A 26,714-nucleotide genomic window follows, 5' to 3' on the forward strand; every position below is an offset into this window, starting at 1 on the left:
GCTACAGCCTTAGCATTCTGAGGTTGTGGGTTCAAACCCATACTGCTCCTTGTGACCCTGGGCAAGTCACTTAATCCCCTCTCCCAGGTACATTAGACAGATTGTAATCCCAACAGGATAGACAGGGAAAATGCTTGAGTACCTGAATAAATTAATGTAAACTGTTCTGAGCGCCCTTGGGAGAACAGTATAGAAAATTGAACCAATAAATAAATAAATTGTGCTCCAAGGACTGTATACAGGGAAACAACAAATTAAATCATAGAAACCTAGTAAATATCAAAAGATAAAGACCTAGCACAAGTGGTGTAGCGAGGGTGAGCGGTGCCCAGGGTGGTGGTGCTCATCTACACCCCCCCCCATACCTCTAATTGTTTACCGCCATGAGCTCCAAGAACATCAACATGCTCCTTGTGACCGTCAGCTTTCCCTCCGACGTCATGTCCTAAGCGCGGCACCCGGAAGTAACATTCCGCGGGAGAGATGACATGGTCGTGAGCAGCATGTTGAAGTTGTTGCTCGTGGTGAAGAACGAGAGATGCGGGGGGGGGGGAAGGGAAAGGGGGGTGCACATGTGGCAAGGGGAGGAGGGGGAAGAGGAGAGGTGCCAGCGCCCCAACATTGTGCCTTGAGCAGACCGCACCCCCCCCCCCCCCATTACTACGCCACTATCTAGCACAGTGGTCTCAAACTCAAACCCTTTGCAGGGCCACATTTAGAATTTCTAGGTACTTGGAGGGCTGCAGAAAAAAATAGTTAATGTCTTATTAAAGAAATGACAATTTTGCATGAGGTAAAACTCTTTATAGTTTATAAATCCCCCATCCCACCCCATGTATCCCCCTTCATTGCAACGTCCTCCAGCTTCCCCCTCCCCCCCCCCCCGGGCTCCTGGTCTTAGTTTTAGCTAATCATCACAGCCTGAAGAAAGGATCTCCGATGCTGTAACATTCCTTGCAAGCTGCCATCGGCCTCCGCAGCACGTTCCCTCTGCCGCAGTCCCGCCTCTCTTCTGACTTTAGGGGCAGGATCACGGCAGAGGGAATGTGCTGCTGAGAATGACAGCAGCCTGCAAGGATCACTACAGCACCAGCGATCCTCTCTGCAGGCTGTGGTAATTATCTGAAGGTAAGAGTGGGAGGCCAGGGGGGAAGCAGAAGGATGCTGCAAGAACAGGCAGCACTAGTACAGACAGCACTAATACAGACTGCGGGCCGCAAAATAGTACCTGGCGGGCTGCATGTGGCCCCCGGGCTGCAAGTTTGAGACCACTGGTCTAGCACTATGGGCAGGTTACACATGATTAGACACGAGAGTCATAAACAGGATAGGCAGCAGTTTGCCTTCCTAACTTCATATAGTTGGTTGTATGATGGCTTTCAACCCTAAGAATGTCTTCCCCTTCCTTGCCACTAACATAATTAAGTCACTAATACCAACTTGATGATTCTACCCCTCCCACGGTACTTGCAATCATAGCATATGCTTTAAATACAATATACAGATACTAAATCTATTTTCTCTCCCTGCCAATTGTGGGACACAGACCACAAAAATCTTCCCCAACTACTGAAGTTGCCATTGAAGACTACTCCAGCCTCGACGTTGATCTGTCTTTGCTATTTATGGGACCCAGACTATGGAAGTCTACTGGTTAATGGTCTTATTTACCAACCTCTGGAGTTGCTGTCAAATAGAGAATGACAAGCTGACAGAATGTCTCCATTCCCATACCCGCAGATAACTGCAGGAAACCATCCCATTGTCATTCTTTAATGTCTATCTCAACCTCAGTCCTTCTACACCAGCATGCTTCAATGCAAGGCTTGAGGGTCAGTGGTTGTATTCATTCATACTCTGATTCTTCCCTCTCCTGAGGTCATTACAGTTTTGTTTTTCTATATAGGGATCTTCTGTGTTTATCCCAGGCATTCTTGAATTACATCAGTGGGACATTCCAGACATCCACCACCCTTACTGTTAAAGTATTTCCTGAAGATGTTCCTAAGTCTACCACTCTGCAGCCTCAGCTCATGATCTCTAGCTTTTCTGCTTCCCCGTCTCTGAAAAAAAATAGTGTGCAAATACCTTTATAGTATGTATTTAAGTGTATCACAAACTGTGTGCCACGGCAGATTCCAGATGTTCCGCAAGATGCCAGTGCCAGCTACTGCTTACAGGACGTGTCTGTCATGGTGAGGCACATCCTGTAGTCAGTCGGCCTGCGCCTCTCCTCCTCACCAGCGCCTCTGCTCCTTCTCTTTCTCTAGTTAGTACATGTGAACCAAAGAATTCTTCAGCTGTGTGGTGAGAAAGGCTTTTATGTGCATTGCTATTATCAAACAGTAATGGAAACTACAACAGATTAAGAATTGACTAAGATAGATCATCTCCAAAATTGAGGGTGTAAAAGATTTGTTTACATCCATAAAATATTGGGTAGGGGTGGGGGATCTTCAGCGAGAGGCTTCCTAAGAAGTCTAGACATTGATTCAATGTCACAGTTATTAAGGAACTGCATCTTTCATACCGTCTTCCCCATCATCACTCCTGATCTCACATACCAACATGTATGACCCCCCCTTCCACACCCACAACATATATTTAAGTGTAGAGAGGTTAGAACAAATTTCAAGAGCAATGCTTCCCCTACTTGTTCTATGCTACAAAAGGGGGAATTCCTTTCATAAAAATGCATTGGGCCATTTTGGGGAGATTATTTCTTTGGAACATCTGGTCCATATTGGTCCATTTTAAGCGTGAGGTGTACTGAATGTTCCTCGTTATTAAAAAAAAAAAAAAAAATCAAAACAAGAGGTTCATTTTGATTGTCGCCATTAAGGGACCCTTTTACTAAGCTGTGTTAGGCTCAAATGTGCAACTAATGGAGCAAAAATGGCCTAACGCAGGACATGCTAAAGTGTCCTGTGATATTTTTGGAATTTTTAAAAATAAAACAAATATTAAAAAAGGTGTGTTCATGACCACACAATGCGAGGGAAAGACATGTGTGGGTGCACTAATTTTGATGATAAGAATCAACAACAAATTAATGATAAAAAAAATTTTCAAAGCGCTATTGTATCCTCAGATAGACAAATATTCTCACCCTTTTTGCATAATTCCTCTCAACTTCCATTGGGTTGCAAAATAATAACTTAAAGTATTTCAATCTACTGTATTTCTCAGCATGCTCTTTATCTGACCATCCATTGCTGATTGTAGTATCCAATACATCCACCACTCCAACTCAGAAACATGTCGAAACACATATATATATATCCACCATACCAGACACTAAGGGCTCCTTTTACTAAGGTGCATTAGGGCCTTAACGCATGGAATAGCGCACGCTAAATTGCTGTGCGTGCTAGACCTTAACGCCAGCATTGAGCTGGCGTTATTCTAGAAGCATACCGCACGGTGTAGCGTGTGATAATTTTGTGAATGAGCTAAAAATGCTAGCGCACCTTAGCAAAAGGAGCTCTAAGGCACACAACCTCCTTTCCATGCATACCTCCTTGACACCCACCCATACATGGACACAGCCTTTTTCTCCTCCCGCCCCTCCCCCACACACCCTGGTCCCATACATACATACTATCCAGTTCAGACACACACCCATAATCTTCCTAGCACTACAGAATGACACACTGACAAAATTAATCACTGTTCCCGTCTCCACAGATAACCGTGGGAAACTATCCGGTGTCATTCTTTAGCACTTTCATTTTTGCTTCTAGCACACCGGCGAGTAGCAGCTTCACAGGATTTTCACTCAATTGTCCTTCTGAGGACAGGTTTTTATTAGGTTCTCTGCATTGATGCAGTTCCACATCCTGGACCCCTGACGAAGGAGTGTTTTCCAAAACACGGAGTGTTTTCCAAAACACGGAGTGTTTTCCAAAACACGGACCGTTTTGGGTCCTGTGTACTCACACAAAAGGACCATGTGTTTGAAAAGCTACACTGCATCTCCTTTAATAAAGATAAGACTTTTATACCTTGTGCATTGGTTCTGCAGTATGGTTGGATTTTTATTCTTTAGCATATCTCAACCTCAGTCCTTCTATACCAGCATTCCTCAATGCAAGGCTTGAGGGTCAATGGCTGAGCCCATTCCTACTCCAATTTTTATGTGAGCCAAGTATAAGATAATGAAGCCATTGTGATATTACTGATAAACTTGGCTCTAATTGGTGGAATGAGACATTATGATATCACAATATCTGCTCTGGATACCAGAGACTGCCATTCTTTAGTGTCTATCTCAACCTCAGTCCTTCTACGCCAGCATTCTTCAATGCAAGGCATGAGGGTTAATGGTTGTGCCCATTCATACTCTGATTCTTCCCTCTCTCCTTAAAGAATGACATGGAGATGGATTCCCGTGGTTATGCAAAAAGGAACAGTGGTGAATTTTGTCACCGTGTCATTCTCTACCTAGCATACAAACATACAACTTGTTTTCATATACATGTATATACCTGATCCTTATGGATTCAGACACATCCTCAAACACACACCATCCCAAACACAAAGGCACATAACTTGTCCTCCCTTATATGCTTAGACACCCTCCCATACACAGACATGCCAAGTTACATGCATAGGTGTGTGGCATAAGCATTTGACCCCTTTATCTAGCTTTCAAGCTAAAGTGCCCTTTCCTCCTGCACTGAAGCCTTGTTCCTCACCTTTGCAGACAGGCAACTCTCTCCATTCCCTTGTCCCCTTCCATGGTCTGTATCTCTCACTCACTTCCCCCTCCCATCCCCAGACTCCTTTAACATTCTAAGCCAGTAGGCACTGTATGTGCTATATTTGAGAAACAGATGGAGGTCCGCTGGTTCATTTGGGTACTTCATGAAGATTTATAGTGCTGATCATTTCTTGATAGTATAAATGACAACCCAAGGCAGGGGCCTCTGAAATGCACTGTGGCTTGAGTGTTGTGCTCTGAATATTCTGGCACCGTTAGGATTGGTCTCATAAACCATACCTGCTTACAGTACTGCTTTAGAAGAGTGTCAGTCATATATATTTTTGTGCCGTGAACATTATTAAGACTTAAGCTGGACTTGGTTTCACTTTATGAGTACACATTTTTTACAAGTTATTTTTCATACACAATGCAATATTTATTACATACACTTGGGGAACAAATCTCATAGGTCTGGGCAAGGATTTAAGAGTAAGGGTTAGGTCCTCTGACATGTTTCTACATTATTTATGAATAATGATAATTTCTTAGTAAAATGTTTGCCAATGTATTTATAGATGCCCTGTACTTTATATTTTCCACTTTATATGTTTAGCAATGCTAAACATTAAGCCATATACAGCTATCTAATGGTGTTCAATGTTTTTTTTCTTAGACTAACTTATGTTAGAGCCACAAGCACTAGGGGTCACTCGGAGAAGTTGAAAGGGGACAGGTTTAGAACAAATGCTAGAAAATTCTTTTTTACGCAGAGGGTGGTAGACACATGGAACGCGCTTCCGGAGGAAGTGATAGGCCAGAACTCTGTACAGGGATTCAAGAAGGGTTTGGATAGGTTCCTGGAGGATAAAGGGATAGAGGGGTACAGATAGAACTTGAGGTAGGTTATAGAAGTGGTCAGAAACCACTTCACAGGTCGCAGACCTGATGGGCCGCCGCGGGAGCGGACCGTTGGGCGAGATGGACCTCGGTCTGACCCAGTGGAGGCAACTTCTTATGTTCTTAACTTCTTATGTTCTATCCAGTATTATTTTAAACAAAAATAAGTGAAGGGAGAAACTGTCTTTTAATTTTCAAATGCAAATAATTAAAAATACAAGGCATGCTATACTTCAGCCCTCACATTTATTGACAATGATATTTTTAATAGCTGCCCAGACCTCTTCTGGGTAATGCATAAACAACAGGGCAGCTTCCAGACCTGCAGGCAGAACCAGTCTGAAGTGAAAAGCAGTACACTGGGCAAGCTGCTCACACCACGTTCAGTCCAATGCCAACTGAGCACCCAAAGTAACAGCTCACCTTCAGGGGCTTCAGCAAGTGACTGAGTTTCACATCCAAATTAAATGTCCCTTTCTTTCACCCTTGACACATAGCAATATTATGCTTCGAAGGATAGTTATGAAAGCAGGAGCTAACTGGTGCCCCATCACTAGCTGAGCAGCACGCCATAGTCAAATAAACTGCACTTTGCCATTTTGTTAAAACACTGCATGGGAAAACTCCTCCCAAAGCCTCGGGGATAAAGGACTTAACCACACTTCATTTACCACTTTATTACATACACCATATATCTGGGTTTTTCTCGATGCATTTGTGCTGACTACAATACAACAATGTGAGTGTGTGTGTGTGTGTGTAAGGGGGTGGTGTTTATTTTACAGAAACTTAATCGTGAAACGTATGGAACAGTTTACACAATTAAAAAAATACAACATAACATAATGTACACGGTTAAATTATAATCATTCTTTCCAAGTACTTCAGTTAAAAAAAGGTATATATAAAATGTACTACAATGTATAAATTACACTTTCTGAAAAATCTGTACATGATTCATTTTTGAAGGAGGAACACAAAGCAACATTCTGTATGTTACCACCCCAGATAATGTTACCACCGGATCAATCACTTGTGTACCAGAGAGACAGACAGCTCTCCTTATATGTAGTCTTGCCTACATAATCCTCCTATAAAATTCAAACACAGTTTAATAAAACTTGTCCCAAAGTCAGGCACCTGTGGTTTGAACATGTTTGTCATGGTTTCACAGAGATCAGGTGAAGAGGGCTAGTGATGGGGCTGGCTTGGGTCTGTTAGTGCACTGGGCTCCATTTCTTTCTATTTTTTTATGAAAATGGATTTAAGATCACTTGCTGCAAAGGAAAATTATACAGCAGTACAAGAAAACATTAATTCTTTACATAATCATTTTTTTTTTTAAACGTTGCTCATGGATTCATTAGGCGGGTGAAAAAGACAGAGCCTGCCTGTTTTTCCTTGGATCTTCTGTTTCAACTCAGTCATCACATGTATGATAAAGATGAGTTTTTAATGTGAAACACAACTCTTGCTATTACAAGCAAGTTGACCAGGTAAACTCCATTGTTCCAAGCTGTCCCCCTCAATCACGGTAAACACATTCAGAGCAACATACTGAGCCTAGATTCCTACACACTCCCCCCCCTTCCCTCCTCCCAGCCAGTGACGTAAGCATCATCTACAAAAATTACAATCACAGACCACAAGACGCATGATGTGTGCAATGCTACTTTGCAATTTGTTGCATGGCAACAGTACATTACATTAAAGCAGCCTACTTCAAAATTGTCGTTCCATAACAGCAGCAAAAAAAAAAAATTAAAAATTAAAAATCCAGCTATCTGGTTACAATTTTCAGTCATCCTGGTGTGTTAGAATAGGCTGTATTAGGTTATTTGTGGCTAAACTCTCTAGCTCAAAGCTTGATTCCCTCACCTGGGCTTACATTCTCAAAACTGTGATAAATCTTGGATTCAATTGCCACTGAGGTTTTATGGAATTTTGCCTCACTGCCCCCCCCCCCTCAAAGAAGGGGAGAAAAAAAAAAGAGTCCAGCTCAAGCTTCTGACTGCATCTCCGCTTCATCCGCACGATGAGGCATGTCATTATCACCTAGCAATTCTGTTTCCAGTAAAGAGCCCCTCTCTTCTTCCTGGAGAGCGTTCTGGGTCACATCTTCTGCTGTTAGGTGTGTATCCTCCATACCCTCGGCTAGCAGAGCAGCTCTGTCTGCCACGGATGTATTGGAGGGCGCTGTTGTTACATAGCCTGTGCTGGTGGAACCACTCCCACTGTGGTGGGATCCTGGTTTGGGGATCATCTGGGGGGGAATCTGCTGTGGAGCCATTTGCATCGGGATTTGCACAGGATAAAAATTGGGCAAGTAGGCTCCGTAGGCAGGCATTGGTTGGTAGCCATTGACAGGAATGTAGAGCTGAGGTGGTGGGACCATGGGCCTAATCTGTCCTTTCATTTGTATAAACTGTGGTTGAGGGAAAGGCTGGGCTTTCTGCTTTGGTCCAACATATCGGGTATTGCTGACATTGCTAACTGGGCTTGTGCTGAGAGAACTTGTCTGTGTGGTGTTGCTCGCCCCAGAAGTTGGAGCTGAGCTATTATAGTTAGAAATGTTTTCCCAGGTTCTTAGCCTAGAATGGAGATCTTTAAATCTCGGTCTTCTTGCAGGGAATTCATTCCAGCATTCCAACATCAATGCATATATCCATGCAGGGCACTCATCGGGACATGGCAGAACCTGACGATTCCTTATCATCTCAATGACATCCTGGTTTGAATAACCACAGTAAGGCTGCAGGCCAAAGCTAAAGGTTTCCCAGACCGCTACACCATATGACCAGATATCAGAATCAATGGAAAATTTGCCATACATGATTGCCTCAGGAGACATCCAGCGAATTGGAAGAAGATTATTCCCCATCAATTTATAGTAATCAGCAGAATACACTTCTCTGAAAAGTCCAAGATCAGATATTTTCATATTGAGTTTATCAAACACCAGAACATTTCTGGTGGCTAAATCCTTGTGGACAACATGATGACTTGACAGGAACTCCATTCCTGCTGCTATCTGCGTCACAATATGAAGGAAATCTGCTGGTTCTAGAGCTGACTTTACAGTTTTGTCATCATCCGTGCTACCAACATCGGAATGCGGTGACCTCATGACTAAAAACTCATGAAGGTCACTGTGTGCGGAATAACCAAAAATCATACACATGGGCTGCTCTTTTGTTACAATCCCCAGCAGGGAGACAATATTTGAATGCTGCAGGCGAAATCTCATCATCGCTTCGTGTTTGAATTCTTCTCTAAGTGCCACCTCTACTTTGTCTTTCAGGGTCTTGATGGCGATAGCCTGAGTTTGTTCTCCTGGAGCAGTGCCAAACAGATGCCCCTTGTAGACTTTCCCAAACCGGTCTTCGCCTAACTCTTCCATAAACCTCACCGTAGACAAGTTGATCTCTCGAAGTTTAGTCTGAAATAACAGAAAAAAAGAACAGAAATATGAATGGGCAAATACAATTATTCCAGTTCTATGTCCAAAATGTTTGTTATAGACTTTATTCATTTTTGAAGCATTGTTTCTTTCATGCTGATCCCAATCGAGTGAGAATTGCAATACTGAAAATAAAGATTAAATTTTATCTGGTTTCTGTTTTCGATTTTCTGGACAGTCAAAATGAGGCCCCATCTACTACTACTATTATTATTATTAATTATTTCTAGAGTGCTATTAGATGTACACAGCATTGAATATAGTCATGAACGAGACAGTTCCTGCTCCAGTGAGCTCACAATCTAATCAATCAAGACAGACAAACAGAATGCATGATAGGGGTTACAGTTAGAAGGGGGGATAGTTAAACTGTTGACTAGGGTGATGAGCAGAGGGGAAAGTGTTATGCATTGAAGGCAAATCTCAAAAAGTTGGGCTTTCAGCCTATTTTTGAACAAGGGAAGGGGCGTGATGCACAGACTTAGGGCTCCTTTTACTAAAGTGCGCTAGCGTTTTTAGCGCACGCAGGATATTACCGTGCACTACACGGCTAGAACTAACGCCAGTTCAATGCTGGCGTTAGTGTCTAGCGCGCGGGGCAATGTAGCGTGCGCTATTCGGCGCGTTAATGCCCTAATGCAGCTTTGTAAAAGGAGCGCTTAGTCTTTTCCAGGCATATGGGGCAGCGAGGTGAAAGGAACAAAGTCTGGAACTGGCAGAGGAGGAGAAGGGGAACTTTTGGAGGAGGGAAAAAAAAACAAACAGAGGGAGAGGCTGATCCACTCCCCAGTTTTGTCTTGCTGCTTTCAGTAGACCTACAGGCTTATTTGTCTTAGAGAAATTCAAACAAGTAGTCTACGTATGCATAGGGATACCAGACATCCAGAAAAAATCAGACATGTCCTCCTTTTAGAGAACTGTACGGGTTCCTGGACAGACTTTCCAAAACCTGGCAATTTGTCTGGGTCTTGGAAAGCCCCGACAAGCTCCAGCTGCATGCTCGAGGCCCTCCAGAAGTAGCCGGAGCTTGTCGGGGAAGAAGACGAGGCTTTGAGGTGACAGGGCTGGGAGCAGAACAGGGCGGGACTTGAGGCAGAACTAGGTGGGGCTGGAGGCAGGATGGGGAGGGGATGGGGCGGGGCCATGCATTTGGGTTTCTGAGGCTCCAAATAAGTTAACTCTTCGTATGCATGCCTGGAACTGTAGCAAGACTGGCTTAGTCTGTCCTGAAGAAGTGCAGTCAGCTGGTATCCCTGGCTCATGAAAGATGAATATGCAAATAAAGGAAGGAGGAGAAAAGGAGAAAGTGGAAAACACAGTGCATAAGCTAAAGGCCTTCTAAAGATATCCCAGTCACATTGTAACTTGAGGCCAAAAGACAAGTGCCTTCAATGCCTAGGAAATTAAATTTGATATACTGCCTTTCTGAAGTACAATCAAAGCAATTTACATATTTCAAGTTTCAAGTTTATTAATATTTTGATATACCGACCATCACAAGTATCTGGTTGGTTTACAATAATAAGAGGTAAAAATTATAAAAAAAAGTTGTATATAAAAAAAACAAAATAAAGATAGAGGGGATAATGTCAATACAAAGACTTGATTACGAAGGATATGAGACAAAAGGAAAGAAAAGGGAAGGGAAGGTTTTTAAATTACTTTGTATAAATAAAAGTAAAATGAGGAAAGGAGGGGAGGTTAGAACGAGAGGAAAAAAATTGGGTATCGCTTCCTGGAAGCGTTTTTGTTGTCTTGTTTTTATTTGGGACTTCAGTTGGAATTTTGATAAGCATCTTTAAAGAGAAACGTCTTGAGGAGTGTTTTAAACTTGTTTAAGGAATTTTCAGAACGAAGATTCAATGGCATTGCATTCCAAAGAGAGGGCGCGACAACAGTACTTTCTCTGTCTTTAGTGGGTGTGTAAACATTGGCTCCACTCATGCTATTCCCCTTAAATTTTTGTGTTGCGTACGCCATGTATAGAATAGCGCCCAGCACTCAGCTAGCACTTATGTACACATACCCGCTTAAGTGCTAGTATTCTATAAATTATGTGTGTAATTGGTGCATAAATGTAGGCACTGTGTTTATAGAACAAAGGAGATAATGGGCATTTTTTTTTTTCAGATAATTCCACAGCCCTGGAAGTTTAAAAGTCTATCATGCAAATTGGTTTCATTTCCACTGCAAGTGGAAATGCAACTCATTGTCCTACTAGCGTCTCAATCTGACGAGTAAGCAGGACCAGCTACATTGCCTGGGACGTACACACATTTGCAAACGGCTTTCCAGATTTTAAGCGTATGACCAACACATTGCCCTAACTTTAGAAGATGAGAGATCTTTAGATAACCAGGCACATTTGCCCAATATTATTCAAGTGAGAGTCTAGCAGGAAACAAAAAACATCCCAAACCAGACCCTTAAGAAAATTTTGTGCTGCTGCCCAATAATACAATCTGAAATTTGAGTTGAGCAATATCCCGTTGAAGCTTTTAGTATGTAGAAGGGTCTACCCATGACCTGGTTTTGAAGTAGAGAGCTGCACGGGAACGGGGACGACGGGAATCCCGAGGGACCTGCGGGTTCCCCCTTCGGGTCACGGGGATCCCGTGGGGACGCCCCCTAGGGTCACGGGGATCCTGTGGGGATGCCCCCTAGGGTCGCAGGGATCCCGCGGGGTTCAATGCCTTTCCTACCTGCCCTGCTGCGAGGCCTCGTTTTCCATTTCCTTCCTGCCTGCCCTGCTGCAGCACACATAGCCAATCAGAAGTCTTCCCCGATGTCAGCGCTGACGTCAGAAGGAGGGCTTAAGCAAAGCCCTCCCTTCCTCCGACGTCAGCGCTGACATCGGGAAGATTTCCAGTCGGCTGTGTGCGGCAGGGCAGGTAGGGAAAGGCAGTCGCGTACCAAAGCAAGGGGCGGTCCGCCCCGGGTGCAGCCAATTGGGGGGGGGGGGAGTGTGCACAGCCGGTCAGGTCCCCTTTGTGGCGCTTCCCCCGATCGACCGAGAACAGGCCCGGCCAACAAACCTCCCTGTCCTGTAGCTGCGAATCTAAATTACCTTCTTATACTCCAGCTGCTGTAAGAAGGCAATTTAGATGTCGCGGCTACAGAGCAGGGAGGTTTGTCCAACTGGGCCTGTTCTGTTGTCGACGGATGGGGAAGCGCCACAAAGGTAAGGGGCAGGGAGGGAGAAAGGGAAGAAAGGTGGAGTTGAGAAGAAAAGACACTTAAGAGAAATGGGTAAAACCGAGGGGGGAGAAGGACGCTGAAAGCACTGGGGAAGACGGGAAGGGGGGAGAAGGACGCTGAAAGGACATGTGGAAGACAGAGGGGTGGAGAAAGATGCTGAAAGGACATGAAGAAGACGGGGGAGTAGGACGCTGAAAGGACATGGGGAAGACAGAGGGGGAGAAGAACGCTGAAAGGACATGGGGAAGACGGGGGAGAAGGACACTGAAAGCACATGTGGAAGACAGAGGGGGGAGAAGGATGCTGACAGGACATGGGGAAGATGGGGAGGAGAAGGATGCTGAAAGGAAATGGGGAAGAGAGAGAGGGAAGAAGACAGAGATGCCAGACTATGGGGGGAGTGGAGGGAAGAAGATGGGTGCCAGACCAATTTGGAAGGGGGGAGAAAGGGAGAGGCACAGTAACAGAGCAAATGTAAGACGCAGAGAGAAGAGAGACAGTGGATGGAAGGAATTGAATGAGAACATGAGGAAAGCAGAAACCAGGCAACAAAGGTAGGAAAAAAATTCTTTTTTTTTTTTTTGCTTCAGGATAATGTAGTATATTAGTTGTGTTGATAAAAATTTATAAACATTAGAGGCTCTGGTAGAAACCCCTTTACAAAGTATGTATTCTTCCCAATTAATATTTCCAAATTAATAAAGTCTTTTTGCTTATTTTTAAATGGGTTTCTACCAGAGCCTTTAATTCAGTAGCATAATTAACTGAAATAACTATTTCTGAAGTTTATAGGGACGGGCGGGGATGTAGGGGATTCCTCGCGGGGACGGGTGGGGACGGAGGGATTCCTCGCGGGGACGGAGGGATTCCTCGCGGGGACGGGTGGGAGTCCTCACGGGGATGGGTGGGGATGGGTGGGACTTTGGCAGGGACGGGTGGGGACGGGTGAGATTTCTGTCCCCGCGCAACTCTCTATTTTGAAGCTGCTCTTTCAGCTGGTGACTAAAGTATCAGGGAGCAAGATATTTGGCCCTTGCCATACTCTTCCTAGGCACTGCACCCTCCTAATTTTTCTCTCAGGTAAGCAGCATTTGTTCGATATACTGGACCTATAAACTGCCTCTCCAGCTGAAATAGTATACAGCAGTTAAAGTAAAGAATCAGAACAGAATAATCACAGCATGCATCTTAGACACTTAGCCAAACCTGAGCTCAAAGGATGCTATAACACAACCAGGTACAGAGAACTCAGTATGGTAAGGGTTTTGTGCTATATAACAATGATGCAATGGACATTCTTGGGTTAGCCCCTTTTAAGACAGTGTGCAACAAGTACCTGTGGCTTGTGTTGGTTCATAAGTGGCAGTTCCATGTCTTGGCTTGGAGATGCCATCAGCTGCCGACGCTGTGGGGTGGAAGCAGATGTCTTCTGTTTATTCCGGCACATACAGACCAAGAAGAAAAGGCAGGCTATAACCAAGGGGATCGCAATGCTTGGCACCAGGATGTACAGGATCTCCATTTTGGTTTTATCATGGGTACCTGTCACAGATTTAAATAAGCTGAAATATTTCTCCAACACAACCTATTTAACAAAAGGTGCAATTTACATTTTAAGCAGAAAACAGAGCTTTCATTTTTCTGCAGAAGCCACCAGGTGACAGCAGATGCTTAGTGCAAACTGCTTGGTTAGAAATGTCTTCTTGTCAGGTCTTGGTGATTAGATGTAATGTAACGAGGTCACCATGTGACAATAAAGAAAACCTCAGCAGGATGACTTTTATTATTGAAGAAGGAAAGGAAAGGAAAAATTCATATTTGTTGTATGTTCCCCAAGACAAAAAGTATTATGCCTAGGGATGGATCAGCCTTCTTGTCTGATATTGCTGCAAACTAACATAGCCAAGAGCTTATCTTTTTTCCTAAACTCACCTCTCCCCTTCCTCCTTTTTCTATTTCTGTAGAAAAGTCTCAGACCCTTTGGCCCATAATTTTGTGATCATCTTTGATTCCTCTCTCTCTCTCTCTTTTTCTGCACATACCCAATACAGTGCTAAAACTTATCGTTTCATTCTATTGTTTATTTGTGATCTTGATATACTGCAATTCATGTAGATAACAAAGCAGGTTAGAACATCTGTCAGTAAAAATTAAGAGGGAAAGCAGAGAAAAAAGGTAAGTACTTATCCTTCATATATTCCAGGACCAAGTCAGTCCTCACCAAATGCCTTCCTAAGAAAAGGGTCTTCAAAGCTACCATAAATGTAGGTAAGATAGGAGCTAATCATATAAATTTAGTAAGAGTGTTCCAAAAGATAAAGTTAAAAATACAGAATGCAGAGTCTCTAATGGACTTGCGTAGGGCTTATGATGGTGGCAGAATTGTCAGGAGCCTATTGTTGGCTAAGTGGAGCTAACACCCTGATGTTATGTAAGATCTCGTTTCATTAACAACAAATTGGAATCATAACAAGTCAGATTTATGTTGGCGATAAGTACGAGTACTCTAAGGAGCAATACTATCCATAATAGACACACAGGAAGATTCCCAATGTTGAAGAAAATCTGAAGGTGAGGGCAAGTGGAAATTCAAATCATAATTAGACCACAATTTGGTTGTATTTATATAGCTATGGGAGGTGACCCTCCTAGAGGTGTTATTTTTAAGGGGAATAAATTTCTTCCAGCTAAGCATAAAAGTGCACAAATAATGGTTTGACTCTCCTACCAAGACAAGGATATAGTTGGAAATAATAAATCTTTATTAGACTGAGTAACCAAGTCTAACTGATGACCCTTCTCATGAGTCCTGGTAGGAGACAGAATTATATAACCTAAAAGAGTCCAAATAGAACAAGGAATCAATTACTACATGAGCCTCAAGACGCAAATTTAAATCTCCAAAAAGCATATTATAAGAAGTCAATGAGCTACAAATTCTAAAATATCATCACAGGCATTATTCCAACTGCCCAGTGGAATATAAAAGAGTGTACAAATTAAAAACTCTCTTAGAGTCCATTAGCCTACGAGATAAAATCTCTAAATCTTTTGTTAGCTTTAAATCTAGTAATGCAAAATTAATAAAAGATTTCACAACAGCAAAACCTCCTCCATGTTTGTGATCTCTATACAATGGAATGATTTTATAACTCGGGGACATAGATGTTGAATTAAAGCAGGCATGTCCAACAGGTAGATCGCAACTTACCTGTAGATCGCAGAGGGGTCGAAGGTAGATCGCCAGCCCCATTTGAGTGTATCTCTCCAGCAGCTCGCACCGTTACTAGGGGAGAGCTTGTGCCGGTAGGTCATCTGCCAAGGGCTTGCTGCTGCTGCTGATACTTTGCCTGTCTTTAGGAATCTTGTCTAGGGGTGTATTGGGGGCGCTTGTTGTTTTCGTGCCAAAAGTTTGTGGGTACCCCAGGGGGCTGCCACCCGCGCCTCAAGATGATACGCCACAGGCCCAGCATCATACCTGGTTCCTGCCCCTGCCCCAACACCCCTTAGAAGTGTGTTATATACTGGGCGATATCCATTCGCCCGGGCTTTATCTGAATACAGTTACCGAATTAATTGTGTCATATGCTGGTCATTAGTCGCTTTATAGTTCGCTTTCATTAAACATTTTCAGGCAAACACAACAAAGTGTCAAGAATTTGGTAATTTTTGTGGGCTTTTCCAATTTTGTTCTAACTTGCCTATGCCTTGCCTTTGAATTGGTTCAAATCACCGTGTTTTGCTTGCCTCTGCAATTTTATTTCGCCTTGCCTGTGTGTTGATTCTATATTGTGTGCAGAATTTATTAAATTGCGTGTGGTGGTATTTGAACTTGTTTGGCAGTATTTGATTTTATCTAGTTTGCTGGACAGGTGTTTTGAGTTTTTTTGATGATTGTTTGGTGGTATTTGATTATTGGTGCCAGTATGATGAATTCTTATTTTTACTTTTAGAACTGCATGTGTGGTTTTGGCATCTCCAGTCCTTGTATTGCACATCATCCAGAGGTCTTCAGTTCCTGTTGATCTTTAATACTTTGGGACAGTGACAGTTTTGGACCAGATTCATCCAATGTTTATACTTACTTAGCAGATTTGGCTTTCTTACATCCAGCCACCCAGTATAACAAAGATGAGTGCTCTAAAAAAGAGCAAAACCTACTACTTTCATGATGAATGGGAAATGGACTACTTCATCATGGTGAAAGACACGTGTTGTTGTCTAATTTGTAATGCCCCAGTATCCTTGCCCAAAAAGGGTAACCTGGAATGCCATTATAAGGCTCTGCATAGCAATGAGTTTGATGCTGATTTTCCACCCCAAAGTGAAATTCGTAAACTGAAGCTCAAAGAACTTAAATCAAAATTGGCTACTCAGCAACAGTTGATGGCGAAGCTAAGATCACATCGGTCAATGCAACCATAGCATCCTTCAAGGTCAGCAACCTGATCGCAAAGAAATGAAGATTAAGAAGAGGATAAGCACTGTAAAAACGCTAGAGCAAGCATGGTCCTTTTTTAAGGACACAGTCACTGAGGCGCAACATCTATATATACCGCATATCAACAAGGGATCCAAGAGGAAAAAGAACAAGGAACCGGCGTGGCTCACTGTAGCAGTGAAGGAAGCGATCAGGGTCAAGAAGACTTTGTTTAAGGAATGGAAAAAGTCAAACACGGATGATAACTGGAAAAAGCACAAACAGCATCAAAGAAGGTGCCATAAGGCGGTAAGAGGGGCCAAAAGAGACTATGAGGAAACAATAGCCAAGGAGGCGAAAAACTTCAAGCCGTTCTTTCTAATGGGAAATGACCCGCGAAGGAAGCGGTGGGGCGGTTGGATGACCATGGAATAAAAGGAGTGCTAAAGGAGGACAAAGCCATTGCCGACAAAATTAACACATTTTTTGCGTCTGTATTTACTGAAGAGGATATATACAACATTCCGGAAGCCGACAGGCTATACGCAGGAAATGAAGACGGGGAAACTGACAGGGATGACAGTCAGTCCAGAAGAGGTATGCAAGCAGATTGATAGGTTTAAAAATGATAAATCCCCGGGACCAGATGGCATCCATCCAAGGGTAATCAAGGAACTGAAAGGGGCTATAGCTGAACTGCTCCAACTAATAGCCAATCTGTCGATCATATCGGGAAGGATTCAGGAAGACTGTAAAGTAGCGAATGTTACGCCGATCTTCAAGAGAGGTTCGAGGGGAGATCCGAGAAACTACAGACCGGTGAGTCTGGCCTCGGTACCGAAAAAGATGGTAGAGGTGCTGATAAAGGACCGAATCATTGATCACCTTGACGGACACAGTCTGATGAGGACCAGCCATTATGGCTTCAGCAGATCTTGCTTGACGAACTTGCTGCACTTCTTGGAGGGAGTAAACAGGCAGACAGACAAGGGTGACCCGGTCAATATTGTATATCTGGATTTTCAGAAGGCATTCGACAAGGTTCTGCATGAACGTCTACTTTGAAAAATTGAGAGCCATGGAATTGAGGGTGGAATAAAAACTGGCTGGCGGATAGGAAACAGAGAGTGGGGGTAAATGGACAATACTCAGACTGGAAAAGCGTCATGAGTGGAGTGCCGCAGGGTTCAGTGCTTGGACCCATGCTCTTCAACATATTTATAAATGACCTGGAAATTGGTACGACAAGTGAGGTGATTAAATTTGCAGATGATACAAAGTTATTCAGAGTAGTGAAGACGCAGGAGGATTTCGAAGACCTGCAAAGTGACATAAACACGCTTGAGAAATGGGCCACGACATGGTAAATGAGGTTTAACGTGGATAAGTGTAAGGTGATGCATGTCAGTAACAAAAATCTTATACACAAATACAGGATGTCTGATGCAGTTCTTGGAGAGACCCCCCCAGGAAAGAGACATGGGAGTATTGGTTGACAAGTCAATGAAGCCATCCGCACAATACGCGGCGGAGGTGAAAAGGGTGAACAGAATGCTAGGAATGATTAAGAAGGGGATCACGAACATATCAGAGAAGGTTAGTCTGCCGCTGTACCGGGCCATGGCACGCCCTCACCTGGAATACTGCGTCCAGCACTGGTCATCATACATGAAGAAGGACACAGTACTATTCGAAAGGGTCCAGAGAAGAGCGACTAAAATGGTTAAGGGGTTGGAGGAGTTGCCATACAGTGAGAGATTAGAGAAACTGGGCCTCTTCTCCCTTGAAAAGAGGAGACTGAGCGGTGACATGATCGAAACATTCAAGATAATGAAGGGACTAGACTTAGTAGATAAAGACAGGTTGTTCACCCTCTCCAAGGTAGAGAGAACAAGACGGCACTCTCTAAAGTTAAAAGGGGATAGATTCCATACAAACATAAGGAAGTTCTTCTTTACCCAGAGAGTAGTAGAAAACTGGAACGCTCTTCCGGAGGCTGTTATAGGGGAATCCAGGGATTCAAGACAAAGTTAGACAAGTTCCTGCTGAACCAGAACGTACGCAGGTAAGGCTATTCTCAGTTAGGGCACTGGTCTTTGACCTAAGGGCCGCCGCGCGAGTGGACTGCTGGGCACGATGGACCAATGTTCTGACCCAGCAGCGGCAATTGTTATGTTCTTAATCTTACTCTCGATGAAGGGGCAGCGGAAATCATTTTGCACACAGATGTAAGGTAGCTAAGTATGCACAAATTTCTGCAAAGATTCCGTGATTTGCTGAATGAAATAAGAAGTTTTTTTAAGGAGAGGGGAGATGACCAAGCAGAGTTAGAAGTTGAGGAGTGGTTATGTGATCTGGGATTTATCGCTGATTTTACAGGTGAACTAAGTGATATGAACCTTAAACTACAAGGTAAAAACAAATGCATTGGCGAGATGATGAGTACAGTTTCATCCTACAAGTGCAAATTTGAGCTAATGATGACTGACCTAGCAAATAACCACTTTTGATCATTTTCCTAATACGCAGGACCATCTGGGACAATATCCAAATTTTGTTTTTCAGAACGAGAAGTATGTGACAGAAATCTGTTCTGTTTTCCAGGAATTTGAAAATAGATTTTGTGACTTCCAAAAAAATTATTAACAGTTGTGGAGTACTTCTCATACCCATTCAAAGTAGATGTGAACATTAAAGAAACTGCAGCTGCTATCAGTAAAAACTGAACAAGCCATCTCTTGACAATGAAATATTAACCCTTAAAAATGACATTTTTCTCAAGACCCGTGCTGAGCAAGAATAGTTTTTGAAGCTAGTGCCTAGAGACAAATTTCCCAACTTGAGAAGATACAGTGAAGCTGTACACTCCTGTTTTGGTTCAACTTATTTGTGTGAATCTGCGTTTTCCCATCTGAAAATGACAGAGTACACAACATTCCAACATGACAGATGAATATCTCCAGGATTTCCTGAGACTCATGCAGTATTCGCCCAACTTCAAAAAGCTAGTGGATGAAATGCAGGCTCAGACGTCTCACTAATGAGCAAGAGTGAAATATTAAAGATTGTGCAAGATCAGCCTGGATCAATTACTCAGTAAAAGTTAAAGAAAGTTATTAAGACAGTTAAAGAAAGTTATTACTCAATAGAACTTTAAGAAAAAAATTTACTTTCAATTTCCCCTCGCAGTTCTTACTGGATCTTCGTCTCTCTGTTTTGTTTTTGTTTAACAGCTGATCACATCCAAGTAAATGATAGAATTTTCATAAAAAATGGGGGGGAGGGTAAATCCTTCAACTTTATTGGGTTGAAATTTAATTTGAAACTTAATTTTCATGGTGGTAGATCACCGGCACTTTTGGCCAGAAAAAGTAGATCACGACTTGTTCGAACTTGGACATGCCTGCACTAGCTAATTGGCTGCTGCGAGTTCTCGCAGGTCCACATGAACTCCTGGCAGCCAATTAGCTAGCAGCTCTGCATGGGCAGGAGCGAAGGAAGGTTGCTCCTGCCCGTGCAGAGCAGCTAGTTGATTGGCTGCCGGTAACTGTGAAAATTTGAGCTGGCATGGGAATGCAGGTACTTTGCTCATGCAGCTATAAAGTATGTGTGTAAAGTACAGACAGGAATTTAAAGGAAATAAAATCCTGATCTTAATTTCCCTGCTCAAACCTTTTTTCCTACACTGTACACTGTGCTTGAAGTGGTCAGTTTTCAAATATGCACATTATGAGGGTAAACAACTGTTTGTCTGTGTAAAAGGTTTTAAAAATTATACTCTAAGGCTTTCATTTCACCCAGCATTCTGTGTGTGAAAGAAGAGGAAAGAAAGCAGGACAGCAGTTACAGGGTTAATCGCACTATAGTGACTGTACACCAGTACTGGCAAATTAGAGTAAAAGCTACATGCAAAATGTTCAGTCAGTCTTTGCTGATTCCTTTGTCAGGCTTCACTTAGTGCCTCTCTCTTTACAGAATAATATGGCAATGTCTCCATCTACAGGACATGAAAGCTTATCCCTCAAGGACATGTCAAATGCTGAACTTCACACTTTTTAAAAGAAAAACTCTGCTTTCTGCCAGGAATAGAACTCTAAATATAAATTTGCTGTGAGATTCAGGGACAATGATTACAGACCTGAGGTCAGAAATAGGCTATGATATCAAAATCATTCAACTGACCCGCATTGGTAACAAAATTCATGGAGAGTGATCAAAATAAAGTTTATAAAAATACTCAGAGATATGGAACTCTGTAGGGAAGGCTTGAATACCTCCCTTGGGTGAAGAGTTCACCTTCCAGTCATTGTGATTTTATAAAAACTTTGATCACTAACTCCACAGAATATTGCTTAATTCAGTCTCAAAAAAAAAACTTTCATAATAAAGATTTTTAACGTATTTGAGAGTCACTGTGTATTATAATATGTTTTGAAATAACACTTAGCTCAGGGGTGTCCAATGTCGGCCCTCGAGGGCCGCAATCCAGTCGGGTTTTCAGGATTTCCCCAATGAATATGCATTGAAAGCAGTGCATGCAAATAGATCTCATGCATATTCATTGGGGAAATCCTGAAAACCCGACTGGATTGCGGCCCTCGAGAACCGACATTGGACACCCCTGATTTAGCTTAAACAGGACTTGGGGGTATTTTTATAAACTTTATTTTGATCACTCTCCATGAATTTTGTTACCAATGCGGGTCAGTTGAATGATTTTGATAGCAATAGAACTCTGCCTGAATGTACTAAACTTCCACTGAAAAACCATGCATTGGTGGCATTAGTCCTCAGTTACTGAATTTTGTTTCTTGAAATATAGTATTTCCTGCTTATCAAACAACAGTTCAATTCATAAAAGAGGATCATGCAGACATGGAACCAATGTACATAGTTGAAGAATGTAAATGTCTGGGAAAAAATGTGTCAAAAATGTTGCGTAAACAAAGTTGGGAAAAAAAAACCCTGTTTTTTCTTTCAGATGGTATTCATGGACGTAGAGTAGGGCAGGGCACTCAAAACCTTAATATACAATCAAATTCTAATCATTTCTCATTTTCTAGGTCTAAATATTAGCAGATCAATATTCAAAGTGGAGGAGAGGCTCATGCCTGTTAAATTGCACTGGCCAGCCCAGGAGCAGATATTAAGCGTTAACTGGTGTAGCCACAGCGCTGAGTCAGCACTTGTGGCAAAGACAAACAAGATCTGTATTAATTTACATTCTGGTACAGAGACATTATAGCCCTTCGAGATACGAGCAGTGTTTAATCTAGTGCAATTGGCAGATCTTGGTTAAAGTGGTACTCTACTAGAGACAGGAATAACTGGTATGACCCCCCCATGAAGAATGCCTCTGCTACAGAGTGGAGACACTGGATTCTTCAGGGAGTCACTCAGGGACAGATTCTCAAAACTAAAATCTGCCTTTAACATGCTCGCTAAACTGGTTCCAGCCGGTTTAACATGCATGTATTTTAGCGGCAGAGTATCATAAGAACATAGGAACATAAGAATTGCCGCTGCTGGGTCAGACCAGTGGTCCATCCTGCCTGGCAGTCCGCTCATGCGGCGGCCCCCAGGTCAAAGACCAGTGTTCTAAATGAGTCCAGCCTCACCTTCTTACATCCCAGTTTTGCAGGAACTTGTCCAGCTTAGTCTTGAAACCCTGGAGAGTGTTTTCCCTAACAACAAACTCCGGAAGAGCATTCCAGCTCTCCACCACTCTCTGGGTGAAGAACTTCCTTACGTTTGTACGGAATCTATCCCCCTTCAACTTTAGAGAGTGCCCTCTCAGTCTGTCTTTATCTACTAAGTCTATTCCCCTCAGTATTTTGAATGTTTCGTTCATGTCTCCTCTCAGTCTCCTCTTTTCAAGGGAGAAGAGGCCCAGTTTCTCCAATCTCTCACTGTACGGCAACTTCTCCAGCCCCTTAACCATTTTAGTCGCTCTTCTCTGGATCCTTTCGAGTAGTACCGTGTCCTTCTTCATGTATTGCGACCAGTGCTGGACACAGTACTCTAGGTGCTGGATGCAGTACTCCAGGTGAGGGCACACCATGGCCCAATACAGCAGCATGATAACCTTCTCCCATCTGTTCGTGATCCCCTTCTTTATCATTCCTAGCATTCTGTTCGCCCTTTTTGCCACCACAGCACATTGTGCAGACGGCTTCATCGAATTGTCGATCAGAACTCCCAACTCTCTTTCCTGGGAGATCTCTCCAAGTACCGCCCAGGACATCCTGTATTCGTGCATGAGATTTTTGTTACCGACATGCATCACTTTGCACTTATCCACGTTGAACCTCATTTGCCATGTCGATGCCCATTTCTCGAGGTCTTTTCCAAGTTTTCTAACAGTCTCCGATAATGCCATGCAAATGTAGTTCAACGAGGTTATTAGTATTAAAATGAGCACTCTGAGCAATTCTCTATAATCACCGAGTGATTCTCTAACCTCATTGTGCCGCATTTTTGGCCAAAATTTACCAACAGGTCTGAGCTGTCGTTACCTTACTTTCTGATCATTGCCTGAGCACTGATTGGTTCATGCACTGACGGTTCATGCACTGACAGGAAAGTAAGGTTTGACAGCTCAGACCCATGCAAATTAAAATAATTAAAGAAAAAATCCCAAATTGAAGATCAGCAAGAGAGATGCCCACTCTCTCCTGCCACGTTGCACAATCACCCGATATTGCAGTGGGAGAGATGCCCACTCCCTCCCACTGCTAAAAATGCCCCCCCTGATACCCACCTCAAACAGTGGGAGAGTTGCCCACTCCCTCACACTGCCAAGCGACCCTCCCCTCAGCAGCAGGAGATGCCCACTCCCTCCCGTTGCCAAGCAATGCACCCCCGACACCCCCTGGCAGTGGGAGAGATGCCCACTACCTCCCTCCACCAAGCAACACACCCCCCCAGCCCCCCTCCTCAAGCAACAGGAGATATGCCCACTCTCTCCCGCTGCCACGCATCCTCTCCCTCATGCTTCACTTCTTGTTGGTTTCTGAACCAACTGCTCCATAAAGCTGTCCTTGATTTCATGAAGGAATTTTATCTCCCTAGCATGCCCTGATATTACATTTATCCAGTCAATATCAGGGTAGTTGAAATCACCTATTATTATTGTGTTAGTCTGTTAGCCTCCCTAATTTCTGATAACATTTCAGCAACTGTCTGTTCATCCTGATCTGATGGATGGTATTACACTCCTATTATTATTCTTTTCCCCTTTACACATTGAATTTCTACCCATAGGGGTTCTATGGTATGTTTCTGCTCTTGTAGAATTTTCAGTCCATTCGATTCAAGGCCCTCCTTAACATATTACGCTATGCTTCTACCAATTTGATCCACCCTCTTTCTGCAATATAGGCTTCTTGCATTTGCATATAGACATTTCAATGTTTGTCATATCTATTTACAATTTGCTTAGCAGATGGCATGGATAATTTGCAATCTTTTAAATCTGCCTGCTCTGTATTTAAGATAAGCTGGTCTACTGTACCTGGTCTACTGTGGCCTGTATTGCAATCTTGCTATCAAGATACTCTGTCTTCCCTTTTATGATGATATCTTTTAAAGATACCCGATTCTGAACCATGCTGGCAGGCAGGTCTTGGCTACAGGTTGCCTCCTACTTCAACAAGGTGATGCTCTCCTTTAAGAAGACCTCTTTCCTCTGAGGTAGCACAGAGGTTGCAAGACTGGAGGTGGGACTTTTATTACAATGTCCCTGTAGGTCTCCTCTAAGTCTCCCTCAGCTCCTCCAACTCTGCTACTCTAGTTTCAAAAGATTGGACATATTCCCTGAATGCTAGGAGCTCTTTGCACCAAGCACACACATAAGACCTCTCACCAACTGAGAGATAAACATGTGCCATTCAGTGCAAAAGACTGGATAGTCCCTGTCTTGCTGCTGGACTGCTGCCTGCATCTTAATATGGGTGATTTATTTGTTAAGTTGCTATGGGAGTTGGAATATGTACACTAAGGTCCTAATTATTAGTTAACAGAGATTAGCTAATTACTTTTTTAGCTTTTTAATTGGTTCAAGGGCCTATAAATCAGAGATCAGGCCGGGATGGGTGGGAATTAAACACTAAACAAAGACTTTCCTCAACTGCTATCTGTGCTCTAATCTGATTTTATACTCGGAAATGCAAGCTAGAATACTAATCTAGACTAATCTAATCTAATCTAATCTAAACCTTAGGTTTGTATACCGCATCATCTCTAATTCATAAAGCTCGACACGGTTAACAAGAGTTAGGGTAGAAAGGAACTCCAGTGGAGGGAAGAGACAAAATGAAGAGAAAATTTAGAGGACTAGAATAACCAGAGAGGGAGGAGGAGTTACATTTTTGAGAAAAAACAGGTTTTCAGATGTTTACGGAAGAGTTGGAAGGAACTCAGATTCCTAAGAGGGGAGGTAAGGTTGTTCCAGAGCTGAGTGATTCTGAAAGGGAGGGAAGAACCTAGTTTTCCTACAAGTGAAACGCCTTTTAGAGAGGGAAAGGAAAGATTCAGTTTTTGGGTGGATCTGGCAGAATTGGGGTTAGAGGAGTTCCAAGAAAGAGGAATGAAGGGAGGGAGAATACCGTGTAGGATCTTGAAAGTGAGGCAGGCACATTTGAAGTTGACTCTGGAGATAATCGGAAGCCAGTGGAGCTTGGATAAAAGCGGTGAGACGTGGTCGAATTTGCTTTTTGCGAAGATAAGCTTAGCAGCGGTATTCTGAATCCGCTGGAGTCTTTGAAGGTTTTTCTTTGTTAGGCTAAGGTAGATAGAGTTGCAGTAGTCCAGTCTGGAAAGGATGGTGGATTGGACAAGGATGGCAAAGTGTTTTTGATGGAAACAGGATCTCACTTTTCTCAGCATGTGAAGGCTGAAGAAACATTTTTTTACTAGGGAGTTGAGGTGGTCGTTGAAGGAAAGTGTAGAGTCAATGATGACTCCCAGAACTTTACTAGAATATTCAAGATGCAGAGTGGGGCCAGAGGACAGTGGGATGGAGGTGGGCAGTTAGTCCAATTTTGGGCCGAGCCAGAGAAGTTTTGTTTTAGATTCGTTCAGTTTCATCTGCACAGTGTGGGCCCAGGATTGAAGGTTCAATATACATGAGGATATGTTCGCCGAGAGGTTGGTGAGGTTCCGGTCGGTCTCGAGGAGGACAAAGATGTCGTCTGCGTAAGTGTAGAGTGTTTCAAGGGGGGAGAGATGGAGGAGTTTAAGGGAGGACATATAAATGTTGAAGAGGATAGGAGAGAGAGGTGAGCCTTGCGGGACTCCACAGATCGGGTTCCAGGGGGAGGAAGAAGTGCCCTTCATGTTGAATATGTAGGAGTGGGAGCGTAAGAACTTCGAGAACCAGTCAAGGACTGTGGAGTTTATGCCTATCTCGGTGAGTTGGTAAATTAGAATATCATGATGGACGACATCAAAAGCTGCAGAGAGGTCGAATTGAAGAAGGACGGCAAACTTGTTGCGAGAATGGAGATATTGAACTTTTGAGATTAAGGAGGTCAGAAGGGATTCGGTGCTGAAATTGGGACGGAAGCCATATTGGTAGGGTTGAAGAATGGTGAATTTCTCAAGGTAGGAAGATAGTTGAGTGGATATGATGGACTCTAGCATCTTGGTAAGAAGGGGGATGTTAGCTATTGGACGATAGCTGGATGATGTAGAGGGGTCAAGCTCAGGTTTTTTCGGTAGTGGGGTTAAGGAAATATGGCCCATTTCTGGGGAGAAGAGACCCGAATGGAGGGCGGAGTTTATGAGAATGGTAAGAGATGAGATGGCCTGAGGGGGAGTGTTCTCGTAGAGATAGGAGGGGAAAGGATCCAAGTTACAGTTGCAGGATTTCAATTTGAGGCAGAGATTATAGACCAGGGATTCGGAAACAAATTCGAAGGAAGACCAGGATCTGTCTGCTGGGATAGGGTAGGAGTCTGTTGGGATAGGGTTGGGGTCAATTGGAATCAGAGATTTGTAGGAGATTGCAGGTGGGAAGGAGCGCCTCAAGGTGG

The 26,714-nt window shown here is 43.2% G+C and overlaps 1 protein-coding gene across 1 annotated transcript in view; it reads right to left on the reverse strand.

Annotated features, from left to right (window-relative positions):
* Nucleotides 1-5,770: 5,770 nt before the first annotated feature.
* The window catches only part of ROR2 (receptor tyrosine kinase like orphan receptor 2), a 434,759-nt gene continuing 413,815 nt past the window's right edge, over nt 5,771-26,714 (reverse strand). The window contains 2 exon segments of the mRNA XM_033928948.1: nt 5,771-9,041; nt 13,597-13,802. Coding sequence (XP_033784839.1) covers nt 7,602-9,041; nt 13,597-13,802 — 1,646 coding nt within the window. The 3' untranslated portion in view covers nt 5,771-7,601.

The sequence above is a fragment of the Geotrypetes seraphini genome, chromosome 1, assembly GCF_902459505.1.
Source record: "Geotrypetes seraphini chromosome 1, aGeoSer1.1, whole genome shotgun sequence".
In the NCBI taxonomy this organism is placed as follows: domain Eukaryota; kingdom Metazoa; phylum Chordata; class Amphibia; order Gymnophiona; family Dermophiidae; genus Geotrypetes; species Geotrypetes seraphini.